At 41.9% G+C, this 23,401-nt stretch overlaps 1 protein-coding gene across 4 annotated transcripts in view; it reads left to right on the forward strand.

The window, feature by feature from the left end:
- smarca2 (SWI/SNF related BAF chromatin remodeling complex subunit ATPase 2) overlaps positions 1 to 23,401 on the forward strand; it is a 39,090-nt gene that overhangs the window by 14,362 nt on the left and 1,327 nt on the right. For 2 of the 4 annotated variants that reach the window (XM_076105055.1, XM_076105057.1), the window contains 21 exons: positions 793 to 850; positions 1,051 to 1,148; positions 1,592 to 1,739; positions 5,011 to 5,174; positions 6,332 to 6,398; positions 6,521 to 6,631; positions 7,255 to 7,497; positions 8,439 to 8,552; positions 9,478 to 9,582; positions 9,910 to 9,996; positions 10,129 to 10,175; positions 12,100 to 12,266; positions 13,575 to 13,738; positions 13,862 to 14,125; positions 14,491 to 14,568; positions 15,264 to 15,482; positions 16,027 to 16,253; positions 18,886 to 18,991; positions 19,341 to 19,442; positions 20,645 to 20,771; positions 21,291 to 21,424. In XM_076105055.1, the coding sequence (XP_075961170.1) occupies positions 793 to 850; positions 1,051 to 1,148; positions 1,592 to 1,739; positions 5,011 to 5,174; positions 6,332 to 6,398; positions 6,521 to 6,631; positions 7,255 to 7,497; positions 8,439 to 8,552; positions 9,478 to 9,582; positions 9,910 to 9,996; positions 10,129 to 10,175; positions 12,100 to 12,266; positions 13,575 to 13,738; positions 13,862 to 14,125; positions 14,491 to 14,568; positions 15,264 to 15,482; positions 16,027 to 16,253; positions 18,886 to 18,991; positions 19,341 to 19,442; positions 20,645 to 20,771; positions 21,291 to 21,424 (2,830 nt within the window). Of the gene's footprint in view, positions 1 to 792; positions 851 to 1,050; positions 1,149 to 1,591; positions 1,740 to 5,010; positions 5,175 to 6,331; positions 6,399 to 6,520; positions 6,632 to 7,254; positions 7,498 to 8,438; positions 8,553 to 9,477; positions 9,583 to 9,909; positions 9,997 to 10,128; positions 10,176 to 12,099; positions 12,267 to 13,574; positions 13,739 to 13,861; positions 14,126 to 14,490; positions 14,569 to 15,263; positions 15,483 to 16,026; positions 16,254 to 17,942; positions 18,040 to 18,885; positions 18,992 to 19,340; positions 19,443 to 20,644; positions 20,772 to 21,290; positions 21,425 to 23,401 lie in introns of those variants that run through there. The other 2 variants (XM_076105056.1, XR_012957542.1) reach the window with 2 other exon arrangements.

Below are 23,401 nucleotides of genomic sequence, written 5' to 3' on the forward strand. Positions count from 1 at the left end.
AGAAGCTTATTTATATTTTACTTCTATTTTCTTTTTTTGAATAACTAATTGACCCGTGGCTAAGTCCCGCCCCTTGAACACAGACTGGCCAATCATAACGTAGCAATCGAACAGCTCTGACCAGCGTCCGACAGCTATTCGTTCTAGATTTTCCTCATTGTCAGGCTGGTTTAGTGGATGTGGAGCTAGTCGTGGTTAAACGTTGTGTAACTGTAATACTCGTTACATTAACTAATGTTCGCACTTGTGTGTGTTTCCTTAATCTCATTGTCTTCCGTCTCGATCGCCAGGTGACGTGTTGGTTCACTTTCACACTGTGATCTGTAGACTTTAGCTTCTATCTTTATCTTTTTAACCTTCTTCCAGTTTGACATCTTAGATGTGTCCTTTTAAAAACATATCGTAGACCCTTCTGCACGCTTCTCTCTGAAGTCTTTTTGTTGTTGTGTTCCAGATATTAGATGCTATTTATTCAGAGAGTGCAGTTAGTGACAGCGCGATCTTCATGGTAAAGCAGCTCTGACAGCTTGACGGAGTGGCAGCTGGGGGCGGGTCTTATTGAAGAGTCAGTTGTGTTTGCGGGCGTACTGTGATCTTTAAAAAGGTCAGAATCACAAGGCTTTGTGCTTTTAAAGGAGGTCCAGCCTCTTAAGGTGGATTGAGGACTAAATGAAGTAATTTTGGGAGCCGCTGTTTTTTTTATTCTTCTGAAGGTGTTCATTATTTTTATGTGTGACTGACGGAGAAGAGTTGTAGTAACTGTACTTCCTGTTTCCCTCCTTTACAAACCAGGTACGAAGTCGCCCCGCGGTCGGACAGCGAGGAGAGCGGCTCCGAGTTCGAGGATGAGGTCAGTGACGTTGTCCTTAATGAACTCCCTCTGAGGGAGGATTTTTAGATCAGCCTCACTAAAGACCGAACACAGACAGTAAACACACTCCAGCAGGGGGCTGTAGCTGTATGCAGAATGGTAATGCAGAGCCACTTCTCTGGTCTGTCTGTGCTGCTGTTTTCATCTCATTCATGTGTTATCAACTGTGGCCCTCGAAGGAGGAAGAGGAGGGGGCCAAGGCAGAACCGGAGGAAGAGAAGATAATCGATCCCAACGGAGTGGAAGTGTTCGTGACGGCTGCCAAGCACATTATCGAGTAATGTATTTATATGTATTTACGTCCCACTCTCCCGCTAGTTTAAGGTCCAAGTCTTAGCTTACTGGAAGTTTAGTGTTCTTTGTTGGATTAGTTTTTGTGGTATTGTTTAAACATCCAAAGTTAAAAAGATGTTTTTTAACCTTGAAACAAAATAATAGAATCTCCTTCGGGTTTTCCAAGCGGGAGCCTGTCGTCCGAGTGACCCACTCAACACAGATTAAAGAAAGAATAGAATAAATCATGAATAAATAAAGCTCTGTTAGGCTTTGTACTCTTAGCGAGGAGCTGTGGCTGAACTGCAGCTGAGCCCCCGGCGTCAGACCGTACTACAGTACTACGCCTTGAAGCGATCAATCAACTCTTAACGAGCACAGTTCAGTCGGAGTGAGAGTGTTTTTTAAAACGTCTCTTCTTCTTTTACGTCTCACACACACATTCAGTTCGACCAAGCAGGATGTGGATGACGAGTACATTGTTCCCACTGGACAGACCAGCATCCAGTCGTACTACGGCGTGGCCCACGCGGTCATTGAGAGAGTGGAGAAGCAGTCGTCTCTGCTGATCAACGGCTCTCTCAAACATTACCAGGTACACACACACACACACACACACACACATTCCCTCTCACTTTATAGATTAAATTAACACAGATTAGTTAATTACCAAAGCACTTTTATTTTAGCTTATTATTTCACTCTATATGAAAACAACAACGTTGGAGCCTTGTTGTCTCAAATCTTCAAGGTTGATTTTATTTGTCGTTTTGAACAATGAAATGTAAGTTGGAACCTCTTCACGCTACACACTCAAAGAAAATATAAACATATAAAATAAAACAGCCAAAGTTAGTGGAGGTTGCATTTCATGGTGCGTTCAAGCTCTACTCTGTAAAAATGACTATGGGGCGAAGGTCAATTATGACACTATCATGATGAATTCAAATGTAAATGTTAAAAAAATGAACTTTTTTGGGTGAGAAACTTTAATACACAGTTGTGTGAAGGAGATGTTTTTACAGTTATATAAAACAGACATTAGAGAGACAGTTAAGACCTGTTTAACTTCCTAACACTAGCTACAACAAACCTATAATACATCATTAAAACCACTAAGATATTCTTTCAACCATGCAAGTAATTAAATGAGAATACAATCATGTATTCCCTGTTTTGACTACAATAGACGATAATAACAAAGTAGAAAGATAGTAGTTAGAATTCTTGAGGGTTTACGTTGACTTCAGGATGGTTCAAATTAAGCCATGCAGTTGCCAAACCAGGGCTCAACCCCTTCAGAAACATTTATATTCACATTTTAGGAAGAATTAATACGCCGTGATATACAGCGTTACTGTCCGTCCTTTAAATTATACCGTGATGTACATTTTAGGCCATAACGTTCAGCCCTAAGTCAAGATATATGAATATGAATTCAAGTGAGAGTCTCTTACTTCTTGGGCTTCAAGTGGCAGCAGAACACAAACCCTTCTATGTGTGAAGACATCTAGTACTCCCTCACAGGGCTGCAGCTAACTGCTAATTTAGTTATGCATTAAATCACAAGTTAACATTAACTCACATGCACATGAATACATTAAGAGAGTCAAAACTTACATGATGGGAGACGAAATCTGAGTTCTGTGTTTTTAAAGTGTATTCAGTGAAATGAGTTAAGACGGATAACGTGAGTTTTATTCATGAGTTCCTGTCTGGCATTTATAAATGCCGGTTTTCTAATTAGTTTTCACTTTGAACCAGGACTGTGGATTTTGTCCTCCATCTGTTACATTGCAACAGATTTATTGTTTTAAGACGATACATTTAAGATGTTAATCTTAATCTTTCTCGATTGTCTTTCAGAGCCACTGGTGACACATTTAAATGTCTTGTAGTCTTTTAGAAGCTTGAGGCGGTGAATTGTTCTCATCAAACTAGTTCCAGATCCTTTGTCTCATTTAAACACGAGCTTCTGTTGTAACAACGCCACCACATTGTTTTACAGAGTGACGCTTTGATCGTCTGTCAATAGGATGAATTATTAATCGTGAAACCATACAGTGAGATATCGCGATGCACCTACATGATAATAACAAGCACGCACTAACTGAACCGTCTCAGAAAATCTGATTATTTTTTGCACAAAAGTTCTTAATCTAATGAGAGCACCCTCAGTACTTTCACTCACAGAATGGTTATTCCATACAGAGTGTTCATTTATCGGATGCTCCACCGTGATAGATCTCGGAGATTTTAAATGACCCGATCGCGAGAGAAGATTTTCTTTCCCTACTTTGATCCCGTCTCTACTGTAGCGAGGGGGAGTGAAGGATGGTGTGTTACAGGAGATACAGGAACTGGTAATTGGATGCTGCTAACATTTCTTTTCTCGCAGTCAGGTTGCAGTCCTAGCACTCCTCTGATTTATGGTGTGCTGGGCTGTAAATGAGATATTGTGGTAGCTCCTTGGGGGCAAACTGGAGCTGTACAATAATTGGATCAATTGTTTGCTTTGCCAACAGCGAACTCTGTAACAAACCTGAATTCATTTACAGAAGCTTCACATTTATGTCGGACAATTTTCACTTATTTCTGTGCAATTAACTCTGTTGTCAGGCATTTCGTTAACTAACATGCAGTTGGTGATGGGTTGGTTCTCCTTTTCTGCCTCTCGAGCCCTTCTCCCTTTTGTCCACACTGTTTTGCTGATTGTTTTTTTGCACAGGCGAGCTACGCAGTCGGTAACACAGTTGATATATTATTGCCACCACGCTTGAATCACTTGGGATATAAAATGCCAAAGTTGCAATGAGATCAAAGTACATTTGAAAAACTCACTATGAAGGGCATTAAATCAGCTCCTTTAGATACACCGAGAGCAGCTACAGACACGGTGGAACCTCAGTGGGTGGAAGTGAAAACATATTACATTAGTTATCAAAAGAAGATCCCGGAGAATCGCCCAAATGTGTGTGATTTGGTTGGAGAGATAGCTCAGAGTAGTTTTGGGGATTTTAAAGTCCTAAACTAATAAATAACTCAGGACAGACTTTTTTAATGTATTTGATTTAGTCTGAAGTTGAGCCAAACAGCATTATTAGGTTATCATTACTATGTTTATGGGATAAAATAATATAATTATGATTTCATCATCAGTTTCTCCAACTGCATGTAGACAGGCGGAACATTTAAAAATCCACTTTTTGATCATTTTCTATGAGAGCTGAAACGATTACTCAATCAATCAATTAGTTGACCGACCAATATTTTCATATTTTGATAATTTATAATGTGATTTTTCAAAGAGAAAGGCCAGATACTCTCTGGGTTTAGCTTCTTTAGCTGTGGCAATTGGACAGTAGATTAAATATCACATAAACAGACTAGTTGAAAACGTCTCCTTTGGCTTTGGAAAATGGCAGTCGAACATTTTTCACAATTTTCTGATGAATCCAGAAAGTAATCATAATCCATAATACAAACAATCGTCAGTTGCGGCCCTAATTTCTAGCAGTTTAGTCCCTTTAGTCACAGCTAAAAGTGTCAGAAGACATTTAGAAAGAAAGAGCAGGACGTGACATGCAACATGTATGTTCTGGTTACTAATTGTGCTTATTAGCTTATTTCCCATTTAGTATTCAGATTGTCATGCCTGCCATTTTGAACAAGCTATAGTTTTGCCACACAACATTTAGCCTCTTTGACAATTAAACATGCGGTCACTTCCCATGATCATTTCCTCAAACACTTCCCAAAGCGTTCCCTGTTTTTGATCTCTATAGTGTTCTTGTCTCTCATGTGCTGGAGGAGAAGCAAAGTGACATCTTTTGTCGGCGTGCCTTCGTCTCTCTTGTGTTATTTAGGTCCAGGGGCTGGAGTGGATGGTGTCTTTGTACAACAACAACCTAAACGGCATCCTGGCTGATGAAATGGGCCTCGGCAAAACCATCCAAACCATCGCCCTCATCACCTACCTGATGGAGAACAAGAGGATCAACGGGCCCTTCCTCATCATTGTCCCTCTCTCGTCAGTACTCCTCAGCTTGCATCCATCACGGCTCTTATCCTGCGGCGTTATGAAACCCTGAAATACACACACATATGTATATATACACCGTTTTAGAAATTGTTCTCTTTGAGATTGAAATACACCGACACTATCAGTCTAAATCACAAGATAGGGCTGTAATGGAGAAGAGCAGAGTCGGGAGTGTTTGCTCAACACTCGTCTGCCTGCGGGGAGTGATGAGTCAGAGTTACTCTCTCTCTCTATAAAACAGCAGATTGAACGTTGCTTCCTTCACCCTTTTAGTGCCGGTTGAGTCCAAAAGACACGGGATTAAATGTACCTGAAGCAACGTGCTAGCCGAGCAACATTAGGGCTACAAACAACCCACAATGCAACATTGTGTAGGAGACTTTGTTACATTATAACTCATATAATAGAATATCTGATGCTGTGAATACACTTTATTAAAATCTCTTCTTCTATTCGTGCCAGTATGGAAGGAGCAAAACCTTCCAGCAAAAAAATAAGCCCACATTAAATCAGATCAAAACGGTCTCAACAGCAATGCTTCCATGTCACTATTCTCCATCTTCTTTTGGTTGTTTTAAAGCGGTGAGATGAACATATTGGAAGCTTTTTAATCATTCATTTATATGTCATAATGCGTGGTTTCTCCTCGCTGTTTTCCGACTTTTAATCCCTTCAAACTCTTCAAACACAACCCTCTCCACTCTTCTTGTGCAGGTGAACAACCCAATTTCACACTTCACCTAATTAGTATTTCATTTTTTTTCGCGGTGGTTTATCACTGCAGGCGTTAAAGGATTAGAGTGAACAACGGGTGTGTTCTTCCTTTTGTAGTCAAACTGAGCACAGCAGAGGCTCGACTTTCAATGTCAAATGTTCTCTTGAACATGCAGAGTGAGCTCATGTGGAGGAAAGCTTTAAACGCACAGTTGTGTGTTGGGAAATTGAACTTAATGAGTCGCAGAGTCTGTTGAGCTCCAGAGCGAGATTGACGACAAAATGCAGCAGAATACAGCAAACCTGGGTTCAGGTTCAACTTCTGGCTTTATATAACTTCTTTCAGAAGTTCTGGCTCAGCTCAGCGAGGAGTTGGTCTAGAATTGTTCTAAATTGAGACCACTTTCTTACATGTATGTTTTTTCTTCTAGGACTTTGTCTAACTGGGTCTATGAACTTGACAAGTGGTCGCCCTCTGTGGTCAAAATTTCTTACAAAGTAAGAATCTTGTTTTATGTATCTTTTCTGTCACCTTTCCCCCCCCCCCCCCCCCCCTGTTTGCTTTTGACCGACTTACGACAGAAAGTTTTCTTCTTTTCTTCGTGTCTCCCCCATGGAAGGGCACCCCCGTGTTGCGCCGTGGGCTCGTGCCTCAACTCCGCAGCGGGAAGTTCAACGTCTTGCTGACCACCTACGAGTACATCATCAAGGACAAGCACATCCTGGCCAAGGTGAAGGAGATCAAAAGCTTTGTCGTCTTTGCAGAATCCACTCCTCGGGCATGCACTCAACTGCCGTTTTGTACACTTCATATACACACACACACACACACACTTCTACCAGACATGACACCTTGTTAAATGTGGCCCTGGAGACACCTACTGTAGCAGGAGCTACCACAGAGGTGCTATACGTTATATTTCTGTCTCTCTGTATGGACAGATTTTGTCTCCACAATAGCATCGCAACCGACACTTTAAGCCCCTTTTGTGCCTTACGATTTGGCATCGCGGTTGATGTGATCCCATCGCAAGATGATCTCTAGTGTTTTGATGAGCAGAATGTTTTTTCTTTTATTAAGATATTAAGAAGAAGGTGGACGTGTTCATTTTTGAACTTTCCGCTCAAACAATGAGTATGAGCGTATGAAATAAGAGAGGGAATACACTTCTCATCTGTATGCAGCAGTGTTGTGTGCCCTGAGGGGAGTCAGAGTAGGAAGTCAAACTTTTCTTCTCTGCAGTCGCTCTTCAGCTCCTTTGCGATCAAAAATATTCAGAATGCAAATGAAGGCATGTTTGTGTTGTTGCTCGTGTGGAAACGATGGGTCCAATGACTCTCCCTCCACATACAGATCCGTTGGAAGTACATGATCGTGGACGAGGGCCACCGCATGAAGAACCACCACTGTAAGCTGACCCAGGTGTTGAACACCCACTACGTGGCTCCGCGCCGCCTCCTCCTCACCGGCACGCCGCTGCAGAACAAGCTGCCCGAGCTGTGGGCGCTGCTCAACTTCCTGCTGCCCACCATCTTCAAGAGCTGCAACACCTTCGAGCAGTGGTTCAACGCCCCCTTCGCCATGACGGGAGAGAGGGTACGTACGAGGAGGATTCTCAAGTCTGCCTTTAAGTTTGGTGAAATAATACAAAAGTTTAGGGTTGGACGTGGGTCACACAGGACATCAAATGCTCTTCATTCTATTCTGTATGTGTGCCGTTTACCTTCAGGAGCAGAATCACAGCATCCGAGGCTTTAACCAATGACTTTATCTCCTAAGGTTGTTTCATTTGATTTATTAGCAGAGAAGACCAAATCTATTGTGTGTGTATAAAGTTCGAGGGTTTAAAGGCATAAGAAAGGTTTATTTTATACACTCAGGAAACGTTCTGCATAAATACAATTATAATTTCCCACAGCAAAGGTCCTTCCGAGCGATTAAGAGGTGCTTCAATGTGAAACTTTGTCTTTTGTTCTGTCCTCTTTGGTCCGTGGTTTTATTAAAGCTATAAAAGTTTCTGCAGAGCCGAGATGGGTCCAGCTCACAGTCGTTAAACTTTTTATCGGTTGTATTTGAGACCTTTTGTGACGAGAATTCATTTTTATTGGGTGAAAAAAATAGGATATGTCTCCTGCAATCAATCAACTTGTCGGCTACTTTTTGGGAGAAGTGGATGGTTACTAGTGCAGCAGTCTTGAATGCTAATGCGGGAAAAAAAACATTCCCTCTTTTCTGTATCGCTACCAGTGGACACATTCTCCACAGGGTACCTTTTTTAATTTGACAACAAAAGCTCCATACCCCTCCAAAAAAATCCACTCTCTGGCAAGCAGGAGGATTCAGACTCAGTCACCTGAACTGTTCATGTGTAACGTATCCGGTCTATGTGTGTTGTTGTTGTATCAGCTTGTGCTGCAGTTTTAAGGACGCATCATCCGGTCACAGAGAGCTGCTGCGGTGCTTCATCCTGCTGACCAGTATGCATAACACGACACTTAGTGACGCGTTATCTCTCGCATGCTCTCTGGCTTGTTTAGGTCGACCTAAATGAGGAGGAGACCATCCTGATTATCCGGCGTTTGCATAAGGTGCTCCGCCCCTTCCTGCTGCGCAGACTGAAGAAGGAGGTGGAGTCTCAGCTGCCAGAGAAGGTGAGACGTCTACCTTGATTTTGATGACGCACGGTTGTATTTGCTGCGTCTCACTACACTACGGCGCCACCCTGTTTGACTCATCTGTTTTTATTAAATTAGTATATTCCAAGTAAATATTGGCAAATATTATTAAAACAGAGCACGTTTCTTTAAGTTAAAAATAATTCCTGTGGTGTAGTTAATAACTTCTGCAGAGTGTGTTTTTTTATAGAAACAGGGCTCTTATCTCATGGTCACGTACAACCTTTTTCATTCTTATTTAGAGGCTGTTCATGCTTTTAAATGAAACCTTGGTTGCACAGACACCCTTGAAATTATCCGTAATTTACTACTTCCATCAGTTATTAGAGGCCGCAGCCTCGTAACTGCTGGAGCGAGCAACTTGAAGCCTGACAAATAATGTGCATCTTTCCTCTTAAGGATCCAATATTCTCTGTGGCCCTGGTGTACATTTATTTAACGAAGCAGCGAATTAACTGCAATAAAAGCATTTATGGTAAGTGGGTCGTCCCATCACAGTGATGCAGAGAAGATCATCATCTGAACTGAGTGGATGAGAACAATGTGGCTGTCGCTGATTCCCAGAAGCATCTTAAGGATAAGATGATCGAGTTTCCCGAAAGCATGTAAACAGAAGAGGATGATAGATTAATGAGACTCCCATCCTCTCGTAGGAGGCTGAGAGCATCTTGAGAAGCTCCCGGAACCAAAAACGACATGTTTTATAGGTCCCACATTGTGGAAAGTGAGATGTACACGTCTTTTTTTCATTCTAAAGCGAGTCTAGGTGCAATTTAAATCAAAACCCTCAATCCATGTAGAGATGCACACAGCCTGTTTTCAGAAACTGCTTTTAAAACGAGCCGAAGTGTAGTCAGCTCTAACAGCCTCTTACGCGTCTTGTTTATCGTCATTCCCACAGGTGGAGTATGTGGTAAAGTGCGACATGTCTGCCATACAGAAGGTTTTGTACCGCCACATGCAGAGAGGCATCCTCCTCACCGACGGCTCGGAGAAAGACAAGAAGGTAAACGCAACGAGACCCTTGTGGCTTCACTGTACGCCTCTGCTTTGTGTGATCAGTGAGTGACGTGATGTGACTCACCGAGCTGTAGAGATAACAGAGAACTGATATGTACAGTTTCCTCAGTTGTGTTCCTCAATAAATATCGACACAACCACCGTTTTATGTGAACGGAACATGCCGACGCACATTCGCTGTAATCTGGCAAAGAAATACCGCCCGGTAACACAACGCAATAACCTATGTGTGATGTTTTCAACATTTTTAAGAGGCGTTTGTGTCACATAAAGACAAGTATGGTTGTTCTGATCTGCCATTCAACGTCTGCAGGGCAAAGGAGGATCAAAGACCCTGATGAACACCATCATGCAGCTGAAGAAGATCTGCAACCATCCGTACATGTTCCAGCACATTGAGGTGAGCGCTGCCCACACCGAGAGCACCGACACCGGCTCATGAAAAGCTTCTGGATACTGAACACGGGAAAATATGACGCTGCTCTCCTCTTGTGCATGTCTGTGTTAAACCAGTGAATGTTTTCTGTCGTAGGAATCTTTTGCTGAGCACTTGGGCTTTCCAAACGGCGTCATCAGTGGGTAAGTCTGACAAAGATAAACACCTCATTTTAGTGTATTTCTATCACCCGTTGGAAGTGACAGAGTCCTGCCTTTGAAGACGTATTATGCACTATTATGTATATATACTATTTAGCATTCATGAGCACCTTATAACGTCTACGAATTAGTTTATAAAACACTGGCAAAGTACATTTTAAGTGTTTATTATTGTACAGTCATTTTCAACAATTACTTCCCTTATGAAGAAATATTTCATATTATTACAATGTTTTAGTATGTTATGTGTTTGCAACCAGCCTTTACTGACAGGTGCCCACAGAAGGATCTAGTTGCGGATAAATACATTAATCAACATAAATATCTGCTTACAACTTGATTATACTGTGTTATATAGTGTGTAAGTATTACATGTTTAAATACTGCTAAATAGAAGGGGTCAGATCAGGTAATCACGGCCTTATAGTACCTTATGATTGTGTTATCGATAAGAGGCAACTTTTGACAGAAAAAGTTGAGGCTTCCATTTATGTTTTCACTTTTTCTACATTGTTCTGCACGTCGTCGAGACGAGATGGTCTGTAGAAAGCCAGCCGTGCTCTTCACATCTATTCATGTGGTTTTGAACACAGTCACGAACAGACGGATTGACGTTGTGTTGCAGCGTCTTTGTTTTTCCCTCTGACTCTGATGTGTGAAGCTTGTTGAATAGGTTCAGTAATTTAACACTTAATACGAGAACACATTGAAGTTCAATTGTGAAAAGTCAGTGTGTCGGATAATTAATAAATCGCTTTAATTCTTACTGGTATTCGGCAAAATACGAGAATTATTTATGGCAGCAGCTTCGTTGATGACTTTACTGTAATTATTTTATTTTCTCTTTACACCCTACCACATATGGCATATATATAGATATATATATAGTATATATAGATATATATATATTTAGCACATGTGGTGACAAGTACAAGACATCTCAGCACAGAACCGTTCGCATTAATTCGAATCAATACCATATCTTGCGTCACCTCAAAGCATTTTATGATGAATGAGAGAAAAATAGTTGGAAGGTTTTTTTTTTTGCATTTGAACTCTCCCATGTTTTGCTGCTGCAGGCGGGAAGATTTCTTTGTTCGTACACGCTCGTTACAGGACTCACAGAAGTGTGTAATGCAGCATTACGTCGCTCCTGTGTAGTGTGTGTTGTGTGTGTGTGTGGGTTTATATGTGAGAGCACACACACACACACAACACACACTACACAGGAGCGACGTAATGCTGCGTTACACACTTCTGTGTCAAGCTCTTGTGTCAAACCTAAAACTGTATGTCGTTTGTCTGGATTTTTGCTGATTTATAAAGAACATGCTTCACAAGAGAAACCATTTAGAATACGTGCTGGAAGAAGTTAAGGTTACGTTTCTTTTATGTTGCACATTTCAGCAACATAAAAGAAACGTAACCTTAACTTCTGTAGAAACGCACCACAAAAGGACGTTCAACTATGATTAAATTCAGTCATTAAAGAGCCAAAAGAATAGCAAATTAAAACAACCTGAAACAGGATACGACCGGTACAAAAAACAAGAGTAAAACTGAAGTGCAGTGTAAGATATGGATCACTATTTGATTTACTTAAAGGCAGCAGCACTCTGCCTTAATTAAAGGCCTTTAATTAAAGGCAGCAGCACTCAGATCTTTTACTTAAATAGAAGAAGAAATACCACGGTGTAGAAATACTCTGTTACAAGTTAAAGCCCCGCATTCAAGTGTTACTTAAACATCAAAATATACTTAAAGTACTCGCTAGCATGCTGATGTAAAGCACTGTTGTGCCATAGTGAAGCCTCACAGAGCTGCTAGCCTGACTGGAGACTTAATAATCAATATATAGGTAATGGTGATCTACGTTAACATCTTTTGCTGCATTACCTCCACCCAGACTGGACCTGTATCGAGCCTCGGGGAAGTTTGAGCTCCTGGATCGCATCCTGCCGAAGCTGCAGGCCACCAACCACAGAGTCCTACTGTTCTGCCAGATGACCACTCTCATGACAATCATGGAGGACTACTTCGGCTACCGCAACTTTCAATACCTACGTCTCGACGGTAAGTTCGCAGCTCTTGTTATGTTTTAGAATTATATAATCATCACACCTACAGGTGGTTACATCTTAATAAAGCGGGAAAAAAAATAATCATTTCAACGGCTCTGAAGTCGGTGTCGACTCTCAATGTTATCCTCACTTTGTTGTAGTCATCTGTCGTGGTTATTTGCATGAAAACACACAATTCAAATGACACACCTGTCTTTAACGTTAGTTTAAGACAGTTTTTTTCTCCTACTAGTAAATTAGTAAATGTAAAATGGCCGAAAAACAACGTTAACATTCGGGCGAGGAAACATTTAGAAAATCTATTTTACGTGACTACTACTTACAGAAATACGTCTCATGTGTTGATAATCATAAAACATCATGAGTTGGTCCGGGTTTAAAAAGTAAACGGCACGCGGTGCTCTCTAACTTTGGCGTGTCGGACGTCGCCATCTTGGAATTTTGCAACCAGTGAACAGAGGTTGACCATATTTGGACTGCGGAGGAGTGACGTAGAGACACTGTATACGGCTCTGGTAGCGACCTGTCAATCACAAGGTAGCCCCGGCCCTAAAGCATCCCCTGCTTTATGGTCTGTTTGACTCTAAATGGACCATAATGTACTAAATGAACATCATGCTGTATTGAAGAAGACTTGAAACTAGAGATTGAGACCATAAACTCATGTTTACAATGTTTACTGAGGTAATAAATCAAGAGAGAAGTAGAGTAATTTTCTCATAGACTTCTATACAACCAGAGGAGTCGCCCCCTGGTGGACACTAGTGAAAATGCAGGTTTTAAGACGCTCATTGGCTTCATAACCGGAGGTTTCCACCTGGTCACTGCAGCACAGACGGTACATGCAGCTGAACGTCTGTCTTCAGACGATGCCAAATGAAGAGGTGGATAATCAGACAATTAATGAACACACCATAAGCTCGCCTACTTTTTAGGGGTCCAGTCAAATACGAAGAATTTGATTTAAATCCCTTTAGCTACGCTCGAATATTCCGTTTCACTGTGAAATGTGTCACAGTACAGAGGCTGAAGCTGCTCTAACTTCCGTTTCACTGGGACCTTCATCCGAATGGTAAACTGGTTGTTGGATGCGTTCAACACATTTTGAAACCTGCTTAATTAGAGTCACTACATGGCCTTTTCAGAGAACCTCTGAAACAGTTACATCGATCAGAGACGAGGCACAGTATACCGGAGACATTTCCACTTTTCAAATAGCCTTACATCAAAAGAAGAACTTCAAGCAACTCTTTTCAAAGGTAACTTCATATTCAAAATGATTCGCGCTTTGGTGTTTCAGGATCCACCAAGTCTGACGACCGAGCAATGCTCCTGAAGAAGTTTAATGAGGAGGGATCTCAGTACTTCATCTTCCTGCTCAGCACCAGAGCCGGCGGCCTCGGCCTCAACCTGCAGGCTGCCGACACGGTCGTCATCTTTGACAGTGACTGGAACCCACACCAGGTACGTCCGCCAGTAGATTTTATTATTATAACCTGGAAAGTGTGTCAGTCTTGTTGTTTTGTGTTTCCTCTTTTACTTTAAGGCAACTGAAATGATCTCTCTTTTCCTTTTTGCTGACTCCAGGACCTCCAGGCTCAGGACCGGGCTCACCGCATCGGTCAGCAGAACGAGGTGCGTGTGCTCCGTCTCTGCACCGTCAACAGCGTGGAGGAGAAGATCTTGGCAGCCGCCAAATACAAACTCAACGTGGATCAGAAGGTCATCCAGGCGGGCATGTTCGACCAGAAGTCCTCGGGCCACGAGCGCCACGCCTTCCTGCAAGCCATTCTGGAGACTGAGGAGCAGAATGAGGTGCGGTGTGAGTCCGTCACTTGTGTTGAGAATGAGGTGCGGTGCGAATCTGTCCCTTGTATTCAGTTTATTAAGATTTATTATTCATTTTAGGAGAAAGTCGAGGTATTTGTGCTTGATCAGATATGTTTATATAAAAAATGTATGAAGCCCTAAATGGATTTTTCTCCCTCGAGTTAAATTATGCATGCAGCTTTTGATTAAGTTATTGCAGAGACAGCTCTTTAGATATGATCAGCCAACCTTCACTTTTAATATTGCATGTTTTTGTAATGCAATCTCATCTTTTTAATTAGTATTTGATGAAATCTGTAAGCCGTTCGTGAGCAATTACTTTTGAACTGTTTTGCTGAAACGGTTAAAAACTCAGCTTTTTGATGTTTTTCCAAATGTTACTCCAGGAAGAAGACGAGATACCCGACGACGAAACCCTCAACCAGATGATAGCCCGCAATGAAGATGAATTTGAGCTCTTCATGGTAAGAAAAGCACATATTTTTCTAATCGACATTTTAAATTGCAGAGTGAAACTTGTTCTCCTCCGTCTACCCTCCGTCTACCCCCCAAAATAAGTCACGTCGAGACCATTAGTCAGTTTAAATGTCATCATTTGTTCAAAGCACCTTCAGATCCGGCAGCAACTGTCCCCCAGACGCTTCTTCTTGCATAGTAAATGACTTAATTTCCATTAAAACAGGGTTCACAGTCACAATGTCAGCACACACAGGTCTACACGACACTAAACCCGGCAGTTCTGCCTTTCGGAGCGACGACTAGTTTGCTGAACACCAGCTGATTTAAAAATCAAAAAACTACATTTCTTGACAAAAGCTTGTTCCTGGTGGTGTCGTATTTGCACGTATTGGCTAGCTCCATAGTTACATATACAGTATATTCATGAGCCTCTGGTAAATTAATGAATTTAAACACAGGACAGTGGGGAATATATTTATATCACAACATGGCCGGTACATCCATGTAGTGATGTGGTGGAGATGTCGGGGGAAATCTGATGTTTATTTGTAACTCAAAACCTGCAAGACTGAAGTGAACCCCTTGAATTCAGTGCAAATCCATCTCACGAGCTCCATTTCTGTGGTCCAACAAAACAATGAGCAAGGACTCGTGTCACCATCTGCTGTTTTGACCGAATGTGTCCTTTCCTCTTCTGTAGCGCATGGACATGGACCGCCGCCGCGAGGAAGCCAGGAACCCAAAGCGTAAGCCTCGTCTCATGGAGGACGAGGAGTTGCCTTCTTGGATCATCAGAGACGAAGCCGAGGTCGAGCGGCTCACGTACGAAGAGGAGTCGGAGAAGATGTTCGGCCGAGGATCGCGCTGTCGCCGGGACGTCGACTACAGTGACGCGCTGACTGAAAAACAGTGGCTGCGGGTAAAGACAGTGTCTTATATAATATCGATCTATGGCATTTAATGTTTTTATCCAACTGACCTTTTCTGTGGCTCTCAGCCTCAATCCCATTTGTTCCTCGAGAAGAGGTGAATGTTTACAAAAAGAAGTCACGAATACATAGTTTCACATTTCTTTTAAAAGGTTCAATAACTCAGTGAACAGCTGACCACTGTAGTTTTTAGCAATGGGACGTCACCTCAACCGTAACTGGATTTAATGCAAAGGTTGAGTTTAGCCTGGCTCACAGTCACTCACACCAAATACACAGTGACACTCTCCCCCACAGAGACTTCTCAGGCAGATCCATTTCATTGACTGTGGCTCTGAACAGAACAAACAACGTTGAGACGGAGGCAACAGTGTGTTTGAAGCTTTCGCTGTAGTTCAGAGAGGCTCTATTTTAAAAGAAGAGAAATGTGTAGAGACCTGGAGGCTTCTGCTGAATAAAATGCTATGAAGCACATCTACAAAAGCTTGAAGTGACTCAGCATTAACTCTGTCTTCGCTCTTTTTCGTCTCCCAGGCCGTTGAGGATGGAAACCTGGAAGAGATGGAGGAGGAGATCCGGCTGAAAAAGCGCAAACGCAAGAGACGCCAGGACAAGGACTCTTCGAGCAGAGAGGACGGAAGCTCCTCCAAGGCCAAGAAGAAACGTGGGCGTCCACCGGCTGAGAAACACTCGCCCAACCCCTCCAAACTCACCAAGCAAATGAACAGCATCATCGATACAGTCATCAACTACAGAGACGGGTAGGCACATCCATTTACACACAAAATACAACAATTTGTCCACTCGATATATATATATCAAGTAGAGCAGTGTAGAAACTAGAAACACCTCCAGGTAGAACTCAACGTAGTACACCACAAACTACAGACACCGGATCTCCTGCTACATTGAATGCACTGAATGCCCCTCTGACCGAACACAAACATTTAAATCTCAATCAGTGCGTCCGTCTAAACCAGCGGCATAAACATCTGATGCTTGAGACAAATATCTGCACCCTCCACGTCCTGTTAGGTGTCAGATCTACGTCCTCGCTGACTAATTACGCTGACTGTGCATCAGGCTGCGATGGTGTCCGACGTGTTTCTGAGAGCGCCGCAGTACTGTGGCTCAACACGCATCCTGTGTAGACACTGATGGAGGACTAACAATAGTGCTGCTGTGCTTTAACATGGCCAGTGAAGATGAGGAGGCACAACCGCTGCAGGCCGGAGGAAGGTGTTTGGAGTCGAAGACTAGTTGCACCTCACACGTAATCCTGCATACAGCACTAAAATATACTTTTTTTTTAAAGCACTTTTGCTGAGAAATCTTATGACGACAACCTGTAAAATTCCTTAAATGTTAAAAAAAAGAAAAGAAACTATAAAACTTAAGTGTAGTCTTAACAGACGGCTCTTTGTTTCGCTGTTATCAGACACTTTTGGAATAAAAACATGAAAGTAAAAGCCAAAAGCCTTTGAAGCACTTCCATAAATCTCCATTAAAACGTCATGTTTACCGTGTGAGCGGCTTCGTACTACGTATGTTTACTGTCTGAAATTCCACCTTCGGTATCACGTATTCCAGATTTGTATTAAATTATGTATTTCCTCAGATAACGTTGCAATAAATCATCGAGTTTAATAATTTAAATCATAATCTAACAATTTCTGCTGGATTTCATTAGCTAACCCACGCAGCACTTGCATGTCTACTGCACCGCGTCTGTCAGTGTGACGTTACTTCTTCACAAAGTTATGATCAATCCCAGAAACGTGTTTTTCTAGAATAACTTCCAACATTTACAGACTACATTCATCTGTCTGAGTGGGCGACTGTCGACCGTGATTAACCCCAACATCTCTGCCTTCTCTGTCAGTGTGAATACGTTCAGTTCAACCGGATTCATCTCCAGACAGCAGGAGACAGTGTAGAGACCAGCCAGGAGGAGGCGCTATCGCCACCTGTTGCTGCCTGTTGTTTTAATGGGGCTAGACTGCGTCTCATGTGCACCTGAATCAGCTCACTTTAGTGGCTTCGGGTTGTGTTATTTAACATATTTATGCTGTAGAAACGTGAGATAGATCCTCTGTAGTTCTTGTTGTGGTACATCTCTACAGAATAGTGCCTCCGTCTTGTGTAGAAAACATGCCAGGCTTTTATTTCCTAATGGAAAGTTGAGATTGTGTCTCTCTGGTCTGCGGGGTGAAAGTGAGCAGACGTGAAGTCACACTTTGATAAACATCCTCACATTCTTTCAGTCACTTAGAGCGTGAGTGTGTTTGTGTGGTCTGTCCTGTTGAGTCTGCATTTTTTTTGCCCATGTGCAAAAATCCTAAGTATGTGTGTCTCTGTGATATTCACCCCGTGCTTGAAACAGCATGTGCATTTGTGTTCCCCTTTTATTTAAATGTGCACCGCTGGGAAACTTCTACCGGCCGCTCCAGAAGTCAGAGTCTCTCCTCGTCACAGAGCATCTCAATCACAGCTCTGGCAACTTCTACTCCCACAGATTCTAATGCTCCAAACCTGTAAAAGGCATTTGTAAGTTAATAAACTTTGTGTCTCTTCAGTGAAGAGAGGCAGCAGCCTCCATTTCCTCCCACAAACAGTTTGTTACACACACACACGTGTTGATGCTGTTTTAAAACCATCGGGAGAATTGGGAGAAACCGAAGCCTTTATGGTCACATTTCCATTCATACCGCCGTCTTCCACGAAAGTCAACTATTGCGTCTGTCCCCAGAGGTCCTTGTTGTTTGTGTTATTGTGAGACTTTTGGTGAATCTAAATGAAAAACACCAAAGTCACACACTATTTATCACTGAAAGGATGTTTTGAACCTTGTTTCCTGTATTCTGTGCTGATCAGAATCATTTCCTGTCGACAGAACAACACATTGTGGATGCAAATAGACGCGAAAATCATTTTCAATCAGAAACCGTTTATTGACGGGTAGAAAGGTTTTTCGTCTCGAGGATAGTTTGGGTGTTTTAAAGTACGGTTCTATGAGGATTACCCTCATTATCTGTTCTCAGTGTGTTGCCTACAGAAGAGAAACTGGTTCAGCGATGATCCAGATTTACAATAAAGACAAGAACCAATTACGCTCTTCTTGAAAACTCCGCCCATGTTGCCCCCCCGTGGTCGTATCACTACGATGTGGGACATGTTTATTAGCCGGCTTTGCCGTATTTTCTTGCCAGTCGATGGGAGCTTAAGCTGTAGGAGGGGAAAAGTCACATTATATTTTTTACATGTATAAGCCTTCAATGTGAATATTTAAATTGTTAATATTCAAGTAAAGTGGACACAGAAGTCTCCGGAGAGTTAAAGGGAAACTTCTTGAGTCGAGATCTGCTTGTGAACGAATGATTTTTGTGTTCTCAGGTCAGCAAGACAACTAAGCGAGGTCTTCGTCCAGTTACCGTCCAGGAAGGAGCTCCCGGAATATTACGAGCTGATCAGAAAACCTGTGGACTTCAAAAAGATCAAGGTGTGTTCACCTTCACCCAGCTGTTAATACGATGAGTAGTGGGCTCAAAGAGCAGCAGCTGAACGTCGGTGCTTCTCTTCTTTGTTTTCTATGAAACTTAAGACAAACGTTTTTGATTTTGAACTAGTAAACAAACAAGAAATATTCATGTCAACTTTGAAAAATATACATTTTAAATGAATAACAGATAAGTAATAAGTATTTGCATCCCAAATTAACTTCATGACAATTTACATAATAAATGCATAACAGTCTTTTAAATGTAACAATATCACAACAGTTGAGAGCTCACAGAGCCGAGAGAGACGAGTTTGAATCAAGCCGGAGTGTTTCTTCTTCTTGTCAACAGGATCGTGTGAGGAACCATAAGTACAGAGGAGTCGGAGACCTGGAGAGGGACGTGATGCTGCTCTGTCACAACGCTCAGACCTTCAACCTGGAGGGATCACAGGTCAGTGTCCCCCGGGTGGAACTGGAGTTTCTCTGATTGATTTCTCTCTTTGTGCCGTGTGGTCTAACAGTTAGACCACGTGTTGGACCCTGTGTTTGTGTAACGGAGAACCAGAAGCCGACTGGTTTTCAAGTGGTGCTGCGGTTCAATGAGTCCCGGATGGCCGTCGGCTGCAGTGCTTCACAGTTAATATCTTGCGTCTCGTGCACACACATTTCTCCTTTTAGAAGAAGATGATAATATGACAAAGACATCGTGGCCTTTTTGATTGACCACTTCACACCTGAATGAACTGAATTTAAAGCTGCAGGGCGAAGACAGTTTTCAGTTCAGTTCAATTTTCTAAAATTTAGACTTGATTTTTCAAAAGCTTTCTGTCGTGTAATGTATTCTTAAATCCATGCCTCACTTTAGTTGAAATAAGAGAAAAACGTTTCTTTATTATTAGATTATTTATAATTCATCCAGTTCAATTGCAATTATTTTCTAGGTCAATTGACAGATAATTCATTTCCAATCATTTTGATAATCGAGTAATCGTTATTCATCGAGGACGGACTGCAACATTAAGACACATGAAGGACTGAGGATTCTGGGAACTTATGACGGGGATAATTGGCCCTTTTTGATGCTCACTATTTTTCTTTTCCGTTTTGTAGATGAAACAATGAACTAGTTTATTGAAAACATGTTCGTTGAAGTCCTCCTTTCAAGTGATTTAAGACCCAAAATCAAAGCTCCGTTGCTCAGGGTTTGTCCTCCACAAACTGTTCTATTATTTTGTTATTTTGGGGGGCGGCTTGGCTTTGTCTTTAATTCTTTTTCTTCTTCTTTTTAACACTAGCGGATAAAAGAGCCACGTTTCTCTGGATGGAGAACAGTTTTATTAGTTGTTTTTTAAGGAAATGGTCGAAATTGTATTCATACATTTTGAATTGCATCTCCCTGTAGACAAAGGGTTCGGGGTTAAGGTTTTCTTGATACCTGCAAGAGTATTGTAGGTATCAATTAACAATGACTGGTATCACCCCCCACCCCCCCCACCACTTATCTCTCCATTAATGTGTAATCTCATCTCTTTTATTAAACCATTCCACGTCCGTCTTTGTCCACATTCCCAGTAAAACATGTCGTTCACGCTGTTTCGAGGAGCTGTTTCTGTTATCCCGTCTCTGATTTATTTTTCTTTGTCTCCCCCACAGATATACGAGGACTCCATCGTCCTTCAGTCTGTGTTCAAAAGTGCCAGGCAGAAGATTGCCAAGGATGAAGAGAGCGAAGACGACAGCGATGAGGACGACGATGACGAGGATGAATCAGAGGCCGAGGGTAGGACACACCGCTTCTAGGAAGTGAATATGAATACACACGCATGCAATCATTTAAATTCAACACCATGAACCCGGAGAACGCTGTTGTGGTTTGAGATTAACTTCCACTGGGAGCAGCGTGGACTGCTGTTGACTTAAAGCTGCAGCACAGGAGAAGAATATAATACCAATATCTGAAGAAAGGAGTCTTTGTCTGTCTGTATGTGCGTATGTCCTTCGTATATATATATCACCGTTCTATATGAATACACAAGCACATGTCCAGCGGGAAGACAGCGGCTCATTGACTTCACTTTACAACCTAAAGATCACGATTCCCCAGAGCTCGAGGTCAAGTCCTATTCAGAATAGTATTGACTTTAAAACGATGTAGAACGTCACCTCGTCTGAATGCCCGAGATGTCGGGAGAAGCTTAAGAAACATTTGTGTTTTCCGACAGAGCGAGCAATGATAGAAACCAGTTGTGTGGAGGACTTTAAATGACTGCTGCTTTCTTCTTCTGCTCCATTCATTCAGCCAAGGCCGTGCGGGTGAAGATCAAGCTGAGTAAGGAGGCGCGCAGCCACGACAAAGGCAAGAAGAGGCAAAGCCGAGGGAAGGCCAAGCCGGTGGTCAGCGACGACGACAGCGACGAAGACCTGGATGACAACGTAGGTCGTCCGACTTAGTACAGAAAGAAACCTCAGGGAACTTTTACTCAGCAAAACGGATGATTTCAAACTCAGCAGCGTTCTGCTGTGCAAATGAGAGAAAAACAGTCAAATAAAATTACAATCATCAAGTAAGTTTGATGATTTTAGCCACCACAGCTGTGAAAACCCTTATTGAGAAACATGAGGAATAGAAATAGCACGCTGAGGGCTGTTTAACAATGTTTCATCCAAAGTCGTGCTGATTTCCTTCAAGCTGTCTAATCAGCAGCTGTCTCACACCTGGGACGCCGGGAGCAGCCAGTTGATTGCAGGTAAACTGTCTGCAGAAGAAAAATCAGAAAGCAGAAGTACTTTGGGTCATTTAAAGAAACACAGGAATTGGGCTTCCTACCAAAGACTCTCTTTACAAGAGCAGATGTTGATCATTCAGATAGTTCGTGGAGAGAAACAAACATCAGTGAGCAGTGAGTGATGAAGTTTAGGTTTAGCATGTGAGTTGAGATCCACGTATGTTTCTTCCTTTCAGTCCACAACTTATTTTTAAACACATCAATAGTGGTGTTGATATTGACATTTCTTACCAAATTTATAAAAATTGGTATTTCGTGGTGGAAAACGGCTCCATCTGCTGTTTTATATCGGTCCTAATCTTCTTCTTCTTCTCATTTGATAGAGTTTACAGTTTCGGACGAATGTACGTCATTGAATAATGCCCCGTGCCGTACCTCTGCTCTCTGAGCTCCTGTAGCTGTTATGTTAGTCGACGCTGTGTCGAGGATTTCATCACACCAGATGAGCGTAGTTTCATCTCTCGGCCCCTTTGCCCACTATTCATTTATCTTTACTAGTGCTGGGCAACGATTAAAATATTTAATCGCGATTAATCGCATGGATTTTTTGCGATTAATCGCATTGTTATGGCAAAGCTCAATAATTAATTCAAAAGTAGTGTATTGCGCACTTTTATTTTAAAAGTACTGCTATATGAACAAAAGGGCAACAACATTTGGTTCACGAGATGCAGGTAGCATGTTTTATACTTAATGTGAATATAATTCATACTTTGTTGGCATCTTATTCTGAAAACCGGATGTTCGTCTGAAGAAACCGGATGTTGTCTCACGTTAATGTTTCCGCTAACTTTCAAAGTCCTTCTCTTGCTCCCGATCTGTGCCGTTTAAATGCGTTTACCGTGAATTTCAGCATATAGGTGCACTAAAATGTAAGTGTCTGACGATAGGATGTTTGCTGGCTTTTATCCCACTGTTCTTGTCATCCTCTTGTTGTTATGTCCATGTATTGTCTCTTGTCTTTCAATAAAAAAAATAAAAAAATATTATAATAATACATTTAAAAAATGCGTTAACGCGCGATAAAATAATTGTCGGCGTTAATTAATGAATGCATTAACGCGTTAACTTGCCCAGCACTAATCTTTACAAAAACACCTTTTCATGAATTGGAAAAGAACATACGACATGCAAATCCATCCAGGGAATCTACAATATAGTTAAATGAATAGAGCTTTTGTGTCGTACGTGATTAAATATTCTATAATGAAGACGTCTCTCAGTCATGACTCTATTTAACTGTACTACGCACCTTCCTTTGTGATTACTCTGCTCTTCAAACCGACCGACATCCGTCTAATTTGCTGCCAGCACAATGAAACCGGTAATGATTAAAGCCATGGCTACCACCACTTAGTCCTCATTATGATATAATTAACACCTAATAGAGCCTCTTCAGCCTCTCCCCACACATCACACAGGTTCATCTGATTAAAGCAAACCATCATATTATTACGCTTTCCTTCGTTCACTCGGCACTTTCTATTTAAGTTAGTTGGTGCGACCTGTAGATTCAGTGATGGGAGAAGCTCTGGTAGCCAGCTACATTCAACTTCTCTTTTTATCTTGAAAGGTCTGAATATTACATCTTATTTCAAGATATCTTACCAAGTGTTGCATTGGT

This window comes from Anarhichas minor, unplaced genomic scaffold (assembly GCF_050575085.1).
Source record: "Anarhichas minor isolate MPS153535 unplaced genomic scaffold, ASM5057508v1 ptg000030l, whole genome shotgun sequence".
Classification (NCBI taxonomy): Eukaryota; Metazoa; Chordata; class Actinopteri; order Perciformes; family Anarhichadidae; genus Anarhichas; species Anarhichas minor.